This window comes from Pollachius pollachius (assembly GCF_949987615.1).
Source record: "Pollachius pollachius genome assembly, chromosome: 17".
NCBI classification, from domain to species: domain Eukaryota; kingdom Metazoa; phylum Chordata; class Actinopteri; order Gadiformes; family Gadidae; genus Pollachius; species Pollachius pollachius.
The window spans coordinates 6,632,057-6,645,978 of NC_136950.1; the positions used below are offsets into that span (position 1 = coordinate 6,632,057).

The window sequence follows — 13,922 nt, forward strand, 5'->3', positions numbered from 1 at the left end:
AGGTTAAACACAGGAGTAATTGATGCAATTAACTACGGCCCACATATCAGGGGCCAGGCCCACCTTAATGGAATAGGGCCATAATAAAGGTTGTTAATTACGCCAGTGTTTATCCTGAAATGACATGTCAAAATGGCTGATGTGAAAAGATACAATTACAGTCTAAATTAATTTAAAATCACGCCGTTCATGCCAACATTAAAGAAAAGTTGTATGTAGCCGACCGTGACCCTTTTAGCATACGGTTTGCATTTGGTTAATTAGCTGTCCAATTAAGGTGACTTTAGAAAAGTGCTGTATGACCAGGTTTCTCATGGGTGTGCATTACACAAATGATTATGGCGACAAGAGATAAACTTTGGATGAACCCTTAAGATATCTCTCTCTCTCTCTCTCTCTCTCTCTCTCTCTCTCTCTCTCTCTCTCTCTCTCTCTCTCTCTCTCTCAGGGAATGTACATCAAGTCAACCTACGATGGCCTACATGTGATCACAGGGACCACAGAAGGGGTGAGTGAATCCCATGTATGCACAACTACATGCATATGCATACACATGCACAATTTCGTCCTTGTACATATCCATCATCCCCCACTGTTAGTCAAAACCTGTAAGCCTAGCTTCCTGTGCCACACCCTGTTAGCCAAGCAACCATTAGCATAGCTTCGTGTTACCACCACCCCGTTGGCCTTATCTGTTAGCCTAGCACCCATTAGCTTAGCCCCTGTTAGCCTTACTCCCTGTGACCCATCCCTTTTGCCTGGCACGTGTTTGCCTAGATTCCTGTGCCGGGACCCGTTTAGCCTAACTTGCAATATTAAAACAAAATCAGAACAAGATCATGCTTGACATTTGAGCCTGTGCACCTGGTAGCCTGCAGCAAGACACTGCAGGTGCAATCGATAGCGTACGTTAGCGTCCCTGGGAGCCCTTCTGCACTTGGCCCTATTTAGCTTTGTCTGTAAGACCGGCCCTCCCGCCTCACCGCGGCGCAGCTATCGACCGCCATGCGGGATCCATTCATGACGAAGCCAGTTTGAATTCTCCTTTTGTCCTCGACTGTTCTCTAAAGGGGTTATTCTCCATCATTCCTCTCTCTATCTCTATTTTTCTGTGTTTATGTCTGTCTCTCTATCTGACTTTCTCCCTTTCTGTCTCTTTCTCTCTCGCTCTCTATGTATTTATGTCTGTCTCTCTCTGACTCTGGATGTCTCTCTCTCTCTCTCTCTCTCTCTCTCTCTCTCCATCGCGCTGTGTCTAGTCCTCGGCTGACCGCTGTAAGAAGATCCATGCAGGAGATGAGGTCATCCAAGTCAACCACCAGACTGTGGTGAGTGCTGTGTGTGTGTGTGTGTGTGCGTGCGTGCGTGCGTGCGTGCGTGCGTGCGTGCGTGCGTGCGTGCGTGCGTGCGTGCGTGCGTGCGTGCGTGCGTGCGTGCGTGCGTGCGTGCGTGCGTGCGTGCGTGCGTGCGTGCGTGCGTGCGTGCGTGCGTGCGCCTCACAATGATTAAAGTGCATGAAGACACAATTATTCTCAGCTCAGTTTAAGTGTTTGTTTGCTTGCATGGTTGTGTGCGTGCGTGTCTGTATTCCTCCATTAGTGTGTTTGTGGGTGTACAGAGATACTGAAGATGTTTATGCAATTGTTTGCGAGTGGGTGTGTATGTCCACCGTCTATATGTTTACATGTGTCTCTATATGGGCCTGTCTATGCACTCTTCAAACCTCTCTCCCTCCTCACCGCCCGTTGTCCTCCTGACCCATCCCGCCCCCAGGTGGGCTGGCAGCTGCGTAACCTGGTGGGCTCTCTGCGGGCCGACAAGGGGGCAGTGTCTCTCACGCTGAAGAAACGCCCCCAGAGCACCCTCAGCTCTGCCCCCGCGCTGCTCAAGAACATGCGCTGGAAACCCCTGGCCCTGCAGGTTTGTGTGTGTGTGTGTGTGTGTGTGTGTGTGTGTGTGTGTGTGTGTGTGTGTGTGTGTGTGTGTGTGTTTGGCAAGCATTTATTGTTTGTGTATGTACGGTCAAGCTTGCATAACTGTTTGTGCTTGAGAGTGAGTTGGTGTGTTTGTGTGTGTGTGTGTGGGGGGGGGGGGGGGGGGGGGGGGGGGGGGTGTGTGCAACCAGAACTAACGATACCCTTGATAGACTTTATTAAAGTGCTGCTATGGCCCATATCACCACTCCCCCCACCCACCTCCCACACCCAACCACCCCACCTCCCTCCCACCTCCCTCCATCCCCTCCGTCCCCTCCGTCCCCAAGCTCCTGGTCCCTCCTGTGCAGGTGATTCCAGCCAAGGCCTGTAATTGGGTCAGGACACTGCGGCTGAGAGCATCTCTCTCTCTCTCTCTCTCGCTATGTCTTTGGCTCTCTCTCTGTCTCTTGGTTCTTCTCACTCTTCCTCTCCCTCCCTCATTGTCTCTTTCCCTCTCTCACACTGCAGCAACAGCAGTCTAATTTTGCCAAAGAGAGAGAGGTAGAGAGAGAGTGACAGAGAGAGCGAGATGATTAAAAATGAGTCCCTCCAAATGACCGCATATTAAGCAGCAAGATAGAAGAAGACGGTTGCTAGCTGGCATCACCCACTAGCTGCTGTCAACCTGTAGATACTCAATCATACATCTTCTATACCTAACACAGCACCATATATTTTATATATTTCATCTAGAAAATATATTCATTATGTGAATATCATGAATTGAAACAACTATTGGACGAACAATCTAAACCCACATTCTTTCTGCAGCAAAGTAAACTTTCTTAGCCCGAGTCTGTGTAAATGTTGTTCTTATGAAGCGGTTTCTTGTGTACTGGAGCTTGGTTGAATCCATTTCAGCTCGGTAAATTTTTTGGCCGTCTAAATGTTTTGCGGCCATGAAAAGGTTAGTCAAGTTGTGTAAAAGAGCTAAATAAATGATTCAAACATTGTAGGTTTGTGTCCAAAGACTACTTCTGCGTGACGATGCGTGGGTCTGCAGCCTCCGAGACATCACACAGATCCAAAAACGCGGTCGAGATCGGAGAGAGGAATCAACATGTTAGCCCTTTTACTGTCACTCATTGCCAATTATCGAGCATGACAAACACGTTAGCCAAATGACACACAGCCACACTCGTCTACAACAAAGTAGGCTATTTAAATAATCATGACAAACTCTCATTATAAGTCAATTGAGAAGACGGTGACACATCGTCTCGAGCCTCTGTTTACTATGTCACTTCTGAGCCATTGCACTGCCCGACAATCGGAAAAGGGTACAGCTGCTAGCTGCTAGTGATAGCAAAGATGGCGCTGATTCTGGTGACTCAGTGTTGGAAATATTGACTGCAGCTGGTGCAGGTAACATATCACACTCATCGGTTCGTGCCTGTTTAGCTACGTACAGCCGAACAGTATTTACATAGGAAGAAGGCCTGATGGTTGCCGGTACATCTACCTCTGTGCTACGTCTGAGCGACAAGCTACACTGGGGCAGCAGGTGATCGGATACGGCTTGTATATTACAGTGCAACACAACTTAAATTAAAAAAAATTGCACTCACTACTAAAATGCATTACATAAGAATGGCTTATTCTTATGTAATGCATTTTAGTAGTGAGTGCAAAACATTTTAATTAAAGTTGTGTTGCACTGTTATAAACAATACCTGCATCTGTTATGACAACACTTAAAGGGATCTCTTTAGAGAGTTAGGTAAGTTATGTCACACCGGGTGCAATCTTGTAAGACAGAGCCAACTGACCAAGGCTTGCTTCAGATAGTCAACAAAATTACGTCCTTTGTCCTTTCCTTACCACCTTTCCTTGACCTCGCTGGTTAACGGATGAGTTGAAGAAAGGTGGTCTTAGATGAGGACCACCGCAGTGCAGAGAGAACCCGAGTGCACTTACGCTAAGCTACGTAGTTATGCTCGTGAGGATACTATGGACGATGGTACCAATGGTGAAACTAAAATGTTCCTATTCAGTTCCTATTCAGCTATTTCAGTTGACCACTGAAATAGAGTCTTTCTCCAGTGCATTTGTACCTTGTTGTTTCATGTAGGCTGATTTGTTTTACATCAATCCCAATTAGTATCATTGTATGAAAATAATTGTGGGTCATGTTGATCTTTTGTTACCGTAAGCGACCGAATGGTGCGTCGCTTTAAATGTTACTGCCGTAAGGAATTGTGGGACAGCATTATTACATTCTGTTCATTAAAGGATGGTCCGGTGTACCCTATATGCTAAAGGAGATAAGAAAGAAAGTATTGAAGCTCTTTCCCTTAGAATTCAGAGAAATCAAACAGCTCTTATCATGACTGCTACTTAGACACAGTTGGGTTATTTCACTCAGTTAGGAACCTTCCCAAGCTATTGACGACCGCCCAATGAGGCAGTGACCTTTAAACATGTCACATTCAACATAGTTCTACATATTGTGGCCTCAACTTCAGATTCCATATTTGCAGTCAGAGGGATATCGGTGTGAGCATGTTATACGACGCAGCGACCCGGGTTTGATTCCTACCCGTGGTCCTTTGCTGCATGTCTCCTCCTCACCCTCCCATACCTTCCTGACTCACTCTATGTTAAAAAATAATAATTCCTGCAAAAAATAATATACTTGCATATAATACAGCGTGATTCAGCCACCGTTCGTCATTTGATTCCGCAGATCCCTCGTTCTGTCTATGTAGGCGCACAATGACGGAATGTATGCCAAAGAGAAAGCGGCTCCTCGATGGTGTCAGAGCTGTGTTGGGTCAGGCTGCCTTTGGACAGTACTGTCATTGGGCTACAGTTGGGGACTTGAGTTCAAGAGAAGTCGTAGCTGTCTAGAAGCATGGGACTGAGGGCTTACACATTTCTGATCAAATCTTCAATAATGTTGACAAACTTTATTGGTAACTGTTCAAGAGAAGTACAGTAAACATGTTTGAATATATGATACTGTAAGGATGACTCTTTGCATTAGCAATTTACACTTAAGCTAGTGGACCAGCAGCTAGTAGTGAGTGGACCAGCAGGCAGTAGTGAGTGGACCAGCAGGTAGTAGTGAGTGGACCAGCAGCTAGTAGTTGAGTAGACCAGTAGGTAGTAGTGAGCTCACCAGCAGGTAGTAGTGAGTGGACCAGCAGGTAGTAGTGAGTGGACCAGCAGCTAGTAGTGAGTAGACCAGTAGGTAGTAGTGAGCTCACCAGCAGGTAGTAGTGAGTGGACCAAATTAAAACTGGCCCTGCCCCCATGTGTCTCTGCTCAGCCAACCAGGAGCCCCGGCAGCAGTTCGGCCACGCCCTCGGGCACGCCCACCAAGAGCTCCGCCCTCCAGGATCTCTACATCCCACCTCCTCCAGCCGAGCCATACACACCGAGGTAAGAACCCTGAAGAGGCCTGCGGGGGCCTCCCCTGTTGGTGGCCCTCCTGGGTTCAGGTGCCCTTAAAGTCCTTGGAGCCAAAACCCTTACCTTCTTGACCCAACCATCGTTGTTCCATGCATCAGGCACTGGTTGAGCTAGGCTGTGGCTTTAGACGTTGAGGATCGAACATTGTTTTTCCGGGGTCTAACATGTAGGCGTGTAGAAACCCTAAATCCCCTGCCTGCCCCTTAAGGACATGTTCCTTAATCCACAAACAACTATTTTGTGATTTGCTTTGAGTTAAAGTGCCTGCTAAATTTGTATGTTGTAATGTAACGTAAGATGAAATCACACTATATATATGTTGTCTATTATTTGGGAGTACACATAGGAGGAATGAAATTGTTTATAGACATAGCTTACCACACATACCTCGACCTCAGGTAACTACCTTATTTCCATATGAAGGATCTGATTTCTGTTAAAACTGCTGTTGCCATAGAGACGAAACGGGTACCGTCTCTGGAGACGATGTTCCACGTAGCCATGAAAGCATCGTGGTTGCTAAGCGACCAGAGTCACCAAACTCCTTCCTGGACCAAGAGTCGGGCCGACGGGAAGAGGAGGAGCCTGTGTACTGCACCACACCCACTTACGGTGCGTGTCACTTCCTGTGTGTGTGCGGGGGGGGGGTCTGTGTTTCTATGCTTGACTGTGTGCGTGTTCAATGGGTTTGTGTGTGAGTACTTGTGTGTGTGTGTTTGTGTGTGTGTTTGTGTGCGTGTTCAATGGGTTTGTGTGTGTGTGTGTGTGTGTGTCTTTGTGTGTGTGTCTGTGTGTATAATATAACTGTGATTTGGTAGCACCGTACCTATTCACAGAGCAACAGGGTGGCAAAGAGATTTTTGTGATAAAATATGAACAAGAACTTCAACAAACATGGTGCGATGTCATCCCTAACATTTTTGACAGCCAAATAAAAAATGATGTTGAACAGAATTTGATTTGCAACAATGAAATTTAATATGAATTGATTTTCTGCATGTATGGTTGTGTGTGTAATTGGTTTTGTGTGTTGGTATGTGTCTGAATGTGTGTGTGAAAGTTTTTCGGCTTGGGTTTATGTGTATGTATTGCGGTATTGTGGATGTGTGTTTGGTGTTATGGCGTGAATGTGTGTGTGTGTGGTGGTATGTGTTGCTTTGTGTGTGTGTGTGTGTATGTGTGTGTGTGGTGATATGTGTGTACCTGTTGCTTTGTGTGTGGTGGTATGTGTGAGTGTGTTTGTGCGTGTGTCTGTGTGGGTGTGTGTTACGGTGTTTGTGTGTGTGTGTGTGTGTGTGCTTGCAGGTAGACTGAGACCTATCTCTATGCCTGTAGAGTGTAACTGGACTGGTGATTACGAGGACCCAGCCAAGCTCAACAGAGACAACCAGAGAGGTGAGTGTGTCTGTCGCTGCAGTTCTCTGAGTGTGCGGTGTTTGTGTGTACAGTGTTGGGTGGGCGTATGTGTGTCTTTGAGCCTGTCTATGTGTGTGCGTGTCTAACTGTGTGTGTGTGTGAGTGTGTGTGTGTCTGTGTGTGTGTCTGTGTGTGTGTCTGTGTGTGTGTGTGTGGGAGTGTGGGCGTTCGTGTGCATCTCCTGTTTGATTCTGCTAAATGTCCCTGTCGCTCCTCATTATGAGCAAATCAATGCCCACAGGCTCTCTCTCTCTCTCTCTCTCTCTCTCCCTCTCTCTCTCCCTCTCTCTCTTTCATCGTGTCTCTAATTAGCATTAGAGAGAGCTGATGAGTGAGATGAAGAGGGGAGGATGACGAGGGCGGGAATACACTCAAAGGGAGGTTTGGTTACTAGAAATGAAGACAGTTGTCGCAATCGAGGGAGAGGAGAGAACAAAAAAGGTCAGACCTGAAGATGGAGAGAACACAGGGAACAAATGAAGGAGGGGTGGAAGAGCGGGGAGGGAGATGCTGCAGAGAACAGGAAAGAAGTGGTGGGTTGAGAGGTAGAGAGAGAGAGAGAGAGAGAGACAGAGAGAGAGAGAGAGAGAGAGAGAGAGAGAGAGAGAGAGGTAGAGAGAGAGAGAGAGACAGAGACAGAGAGAGAGAGAGAGAGAGAGAGAGAGAGAGAGAGAGAGAGAGAGAGAGAGAGAGAGAGTGGATACATAGCCAGTGCAGGAGAGAGTCAAATGAAGGAGGGAAGAGTGGGAGAGGCACAAACTGGGAGAGAAAAAAAGAGACTGTTCTTTGTGACCTCCACCTGAATCACTCACACAGTTGCCATGGTTACGCTGACAGCAGCCTTTCTCTCTGTTTCACATCCCATTGGCCGCTGCCTAGCAACCAGGGGAGGAGAAGGTGGGAACAGAGAGAGGGAGAGAGAGAGAGAGAGAGAGAGAGAGAGAGAGAGACGGAGAGAGAGAGAGAGAGAGAGAGAGAGAGAGAGAGAGAGAGACGGAGAGAGAGAGAGAGAGAGAGAGTAAGAGGGAAACCTGAGTTGGCTGGAGAAGTCATGTCGTGTTGCAACAGATTACAGTGACACATACACCAATACACATGCACACTCATGAACACAAACGCACACACACACACACACACGCACATGCACACACCTGCATTCACATATACCTGCATGAAGACACATGCGCACACACACCCACCTGCTCACAAAACATCCACATAAACGCGCACACACACACAAAACACTATTTATTTAATTTCCACCATGCAGCCATAAAGGCTTATTATTATTATTAATAATATTTCTGCGTATAGTGCTTTGGCCCTGAACCCTAAAGTAACTAATTGCTTTTTGCTCATAATGAATATTATATCTGCAGTCCTCTCTGGATAAACACAGCCATATAAGCCTTTTGTGTACACTTCTACTTTACAAAATCCTATTTTCATTTGATTTGCATTAAGTCATTATGCAGATGTTACAAACTGGAACAAATGTAAGTGCAGCATAAAGTAGAAAATATATACATATATCTCGAAAGCAGCTTTGGGAATCTGAAACATTTTCATTTATTTAATTTTATTTTGGTGATTAATGGTAGTCAACTGCAGCAAGTAAGTCAGTGCATTGCAAAAAAATGTATATTCTTAAAATAACACTGTATAATAGCACTGTAACAAAGAAGTACATATTGTTTACAATGTTTAGCTATATCACCCTGTGATATAGCGCACTAATATCATCCTGTCCTGTGATTGGCTGTTCCGCAGAGGCGTCACTGCTGCGCTACGTGGGATTCGCCAGCAGGGAGGTGAGGACAGGCTCTGAGGACTACTCATCCCACACGGCCCGCGTGGGCAAACGGTCCAATGACACGGCCAAGAGAGCAAAGAGGCGGAGCCACCACAGCCAGAGTCCCTCCCACTACGTCCTCCAGCCCAATCAGAGGGACTCCCCACCAAGAGAGCCCGCCCCCATTTATCACGTGAGCGGTGCACTGGTTTACATTATATTGCTAACAATCTTTAACCAAACTGGCTGAACCGGGTTTCACAAACAGCTTCATGCCATGACTTTAGGTCCAGGGTCTACCAAATATTTTGTCGAGTAAAGAAAGCATTCTCATTAGCAGGACTAAAAAAATTGATAATTTATATTTCTTGATTTAATTATATAACATTTACGGCGTCCAGGCATGCAAATATTTTTATTATGAATTAAAAAAATTACCTAATTGTAATATTACGTAATAAAGGCATTAAGGCATTATCAAATTCTAATCTACTGTTCTACTCTCACCTAAAAACAAGACACAGACACAACACAGGATTATTAGACAGCTTGCAGCAGGGACGCACTTTGAGACAGAGACATGTGATGACCACGGACCCCGACACAGACACACACACACACAGACACACACACACACACACACAGACGCACACACACACACACACACACACACACACACACACACACACACACACACACACACACACACACACACACACACAGACACACACGGACTCAGACTCACGTTACACACACAAAGACTCACACACACACACAAACACACACACACATACAAGCACACACACTCAAACATGACCCCCCTTCCCATGATGTCATGTAATGAGATGGCATCTGTCCTCCCGGCAGTTCGTCTGACGTGACACACACACCCAAACACTCACACACACACACACACACACACGAGCTTGGCCCACAGTGACCCTCACAGAGATCTTGACAGCATTGGAAATTTGTCTGAGCTGGCATGCACGTCACATGACAGTGTATGTGTGTGTACGTCTATGTGAGTGTGTGTATGCGTATGTGTGTGTGTGTGTCCCTGCGTGTTTGTGTGTGTGCCTGTGTGCGGTTGTGTGTCTCTGAGGGCTTGTGTGTGGGGTTTTTTGTGTGTAGGCCTGAGTGCGCGTGTGTGTCTCTGTGTGTGCGTGTGTGTGCCTGTGTGTGCGTGTGTGGGCCTGTGTGCGTGTGTGTGTGTCTCTGTGTGTACGTGTCTGTCTCTGTGTGTGTGTTGCTGAGTGCGTGTGTTTGCCTGTGTGCGTGTTTGTGTCTCTGTTTGTGCGTGTGTGTGCCTGTGTGTGTGTGTCTCTGTTTGTGCGTGTTTGTGTCTCTGTGCCTGTGTGCTTGTTTGTGTCTCTGTGTGTGTGTGTCTCTGTGTGTGTTTGTGTATGCCTGTGTGTGTGTGTGTTGTGCAGGGTGTAAGGACACTGTGATGGCAGATGGCATGTCAGTGGGAAGGGGCGGGCTCATGTCATCTGTCCTGCTGAGTGATAGGCTGTGATTGGCCGTCGCCCCTCCGTGTCGAACGTTACAATGTGACATCCCAGCTGTCACTCACATCCGACCTTTCGATTGGGGTCAAAACTTTAAACTTCACTCCTCCTTTTCCTCCCTTTGGCTCTACTGCTGTTTGAATATGACCTCATCAGGTCAGGCTCGCTCTCTCTCTCTCTCTCTCTCGCTCATTCACTCTTTTGGTCTGTCTCTCTCTCCCTCTCTCCTTCTCTGTTCTATGTTTAGCCGTGTCAAAGGTGTTGAAGCTAGGGGAAAATGCAGTGTCATCACTCCACGCATGTGTGGGCGAGAGACACTGGTTCTCTCTCTCGCTCTCTGATGCTGTTTATCCCCATTTCTACATGCCTGCTTCCTCTCCTCATCTCTTCCTCTCCCCCTCTCGCTCTGTCGTTTCTGGTGTACCAGGAACCTTTCTGATGTACAAAGGTGAACTGATTCATCCTGACAGCCAGTTATCTCTATTGCGCTCGCTCTCTCTCTCTCTCTCTCTCTCTCTCTCTCTCTCTCTCTCTCTCTCTCTCCTCCCTCTCGCTCGCTCACCCTTTTTCTTTTCCGCTCTGTTTATAAACACTTTCATCCATTCATCCCTCCCTGCTCCTCACGCCTCCTTCTCCCTCTCTCTCTACCCTTCTCTTTCTCCCATTATCTCTCTCTCTCTCTCTCTCTCTCTCTTTCTCTCTCTCTCTCTCTCTCTCTCTCCCTCCAACCAGTTTGTTCCTCGTTCTCCAACCCTCTCTCTCTTGTTTCTTTCTCATTATCCCTCTCCCTCTCTATCTGTCCCACCCTCTCTTACCCTTTCATCGCTCACGCCTCCATCCCTCTCTCCCTGATCTAACCAGCTCTCGCCTCCCTCTCTCACCTTCTCTCCCTCCCCCTCCCTCTCTCACCTTCTCTCCCTCCCCCTCCCTCTCTCACCTTCTCTCCCTCCCCCTCCCTCTCTCACCCTCTCTCCCTCCCCCTCCCTCTCTCACCTTCTCTCCCTCCCCCCTCCCTCTCTCACCTTCTCTCCCTCCCCCTCCCTCTCTCACCTTCTCTCCCTCCCCCTCCCTCTCTCACCCTCTCTCCCTCCCCCTCCCTCTCTCACCCTCTCTCCCTTGCCCTCCCTCTCTCACCCTATCTCCCTCCCCCTCCCTCTCTCACCTTCTCTCCCTCCCCCTCCCTCTCTCACCTTCTCTCCCTCCCCCTCCCTCTCTCACCCTCTCTCCCTTGCCCTCCCTCTCTCACCCTATCTCCCTCCTCCTCCCTCTCTCATCCTCTATCCCTTCCCCTCCCTCTCTCACCCTCTCTCCCTTGCCCTCCCTCTCTCACCCTATCTCCCTCCTCCTCCCTCTCTCACCCTCTCTCCCTTCCCCTCCCTCTCTCATCCTTTCATTCCTCCCCCGCCCCCCTTATCTTCTCCAGACCTACCAGCAGACCTCGTTGCAGACGAAAAGCAGAAAAAAGAACAAAGGTGAGAAGGAGGAAGGGGCGGGGGTCCCTTCTGGAACCAAACAGGTGATAATGAGGCAGAGAGCGAGGGGGAAAGAGAGACGGAGAGACTGCCGCAGAAAGTGGTGACGTGGTAAACTACCGGGCCAAAGGGAAATGAATGAAAGTGCCCTACTGCTATTTTTCCGAATCATAGAGCTTTACAAACACATCAACAAAAATGTTTTTCATCGGGGTAACACGCTTTCTTGCGTTTTGGAACCATACTTACGAGGAAGGAGATGAAAGAAAACACTTTGAGGCTCTGCCATTTGGCAAGTCATCATCAACCACAAAACGCAATTATCACCTGTGTGCTAAACGATGACACATCAGCTCACTGATCATCACACAACAGGCTGCAACTTCACACCGAGACTGCGTCAGACAGGGGCCCCGGGGGGGTATTAAAAGTATTTAAAGTCTTACAAATATATATATATTTCAAGGATTTAGGATACTAAATCTTTCTTTTATATCCTTTGAATATTCCTTAAACTTTTATATATATTTTTTAACATCAAATCAGTCAAACATTTATGTATTTTATGTGAATAAAGATATATTTATTGGCCTCCCATGGCATGCCCACGCTGTGTTGACCACTGCCCCTGAGAAGCACCACTGCTTTATTGGACTACGGCAATTTATTAGTATTATTATAAGACAAATCCATATTGGGCACTGTTATTTTACCATATGCCATTGGGCCATGAAATCTGCATTAAATTGCAGTTCTGAGTGGCACAAAAAGTTATAAAAGTAGGTCTTGAATTGAACTGGTTGAAACCTGCAGATAGCCTGCTCAGAGTTTGGAAACGAGAGGTCTCACCGAAACCCCGCCTGCTTGTGATGTCACTTCCTCTGCGGCCTGGCCATCTCCCCGAGAATGACACACGCTAAATAAGAAGACGAGCAAATAACAAGTGACTAGCGAGAACGAGTGCGTGGCCTCATGGGATGCTATATTCCCCCAGAATGCACTTGGGTGCATCGCCTGCGCCTCACCTGGGCCGGTCTGCATGGCGCTCCGCACGTCATCGAGTGGCAGCAGGGTTTATTTTAAAAACGCCCGCTCTGTGCTGTGTCACTTCTCGTCTAATGGAGTGGGATGTCCTCGGGCGCTGAAATAATGAATCCCGCTCAGACGGTTCCTTTTCTCCGTCTGCTAGAGCCGGGCTCCGGCGCACCGCATTCCCTCGCCGTCTGCTCAATCAGCAGACAGCCCTCCTGTGATCCCCCCTGAGACGAGAGCGGGGAGTGGGGAGGGAGGGAGGGAAGGTTTAGGGACCGTCGCAGTGCAGAGCTCCTCTCGGCCGATCTGTGCACACGCAGTCGGGACCAGGGCTGTCTGGTGGCCGAGACTCCCCGAAGGTTCTGGGTTCAAATCTGAATGTGGGCAGTCTTACCAGTAGGCAGCTCTGAACCACATGGCAGTAGACTGAACGCCAGAGGTCTAGACAAGCAGGAAAAGCCCCAATGACACAGAATGGAGAGGGAGAGAGCTAGGGAGAGAGAGAGATCAAGAGGAAGGTGCTCTGTTTCCTGCCTTTCTAGCATACAACTTCAAGTTTTCAATTTCAGGGGTCGATTCTTCTTACCCCGTGTTACGAGACAGGAAGTGTCTCGTAACACTTCCTGTCATTTCCGTGAAGAAATTGGACCTCCAGCTCCAGAAATGGGAGGAATTGATTTTACTATCCAGCCTTACAACAACGAACATCCACAATGGAATAGACAATCCATCGGTATATTACCACCCCCCTCCTGTGTCAGTCCGACTCACACTGGATACAGGGCCTTGGATGAGCCACTGCACTCTATGAACCCCTCCATGCTAAGCTACGCTCACTAACACTAGCCTGTCCCTGTGTGTCCCCGTGGGGGTCCTCACAAACACTAACCTGTCCCTGTGTGTCCCCTGGGGGTCCTAACACTAGCCGGTCCCTGTGTGTCCCCTGGGGGTCCTAACACTAGCCTGTCCCTGTGTGTCCCCTGGGGGTCCTAACACTAGCCGGTCCCTGTGTGTCCCCTGGGGGTCCTAACACTAGCCGGTCCCTGTGTGTCCCCTGGGGGTCCTAACACTAGCCGGTCCCTGTGTGTCCCCTGGGGGTCCTAACACTAGCCGGTCCCTGTGTGTCCCCTGGGGGTCCAGGCCGGGGCCTGACCTCTCTGAGCCGGCGCCGGGTGTCCTGCAAGGCGCTGGGCCGGGGCGACTGCGAGGGCTGGCTGTGGAGGAAGAGAGACGCCAAGGGCTACTTCTCCCAGAAGTGGAAGAAGTACTGGTTCGTCCTGAAGGACACCTGCCTGTACTGGTACATCAA

General features: G+C 48.4%; 1 protein-coding gene across 1 annotated transcript in view; it reads left to right on the forward strand.

The window, feature by feature from the left end:
* The window catches only part of cnksr2a (connector enhancer of kinase suppressor of Ras 2a), a gene marked incomplete at its 5' end in the record, with an annotated part of 40,063 nt that overhangs the window by 19,416 nt on the left and 6,725 nt on the right, over positions 1–13,922 (forward strand). Inside the window, 9 exon segments of the mRNA XM_079754599.1 lie at positions 449–508; positions 1,260–1,328; positions 1,774–1,920; positions 5,248–5,360; positions 5,848–6,006; positions 6,700–6,785; positions 8,577–8,791; positions 11,533–11,581; positions 13,754–13,921. Of these exon segments, the coding sequence (XP_079610725.1) occupies positions 449–508; positions 1,260–1,328; positions 1,774–1,920; positions 5,248–5,360; positions 5,848–6,006; positions 6,700–6,785; positions 8,577–8,791; positions 11,533–11,581; positions 13,754–13,921 (1,066 nt within the window).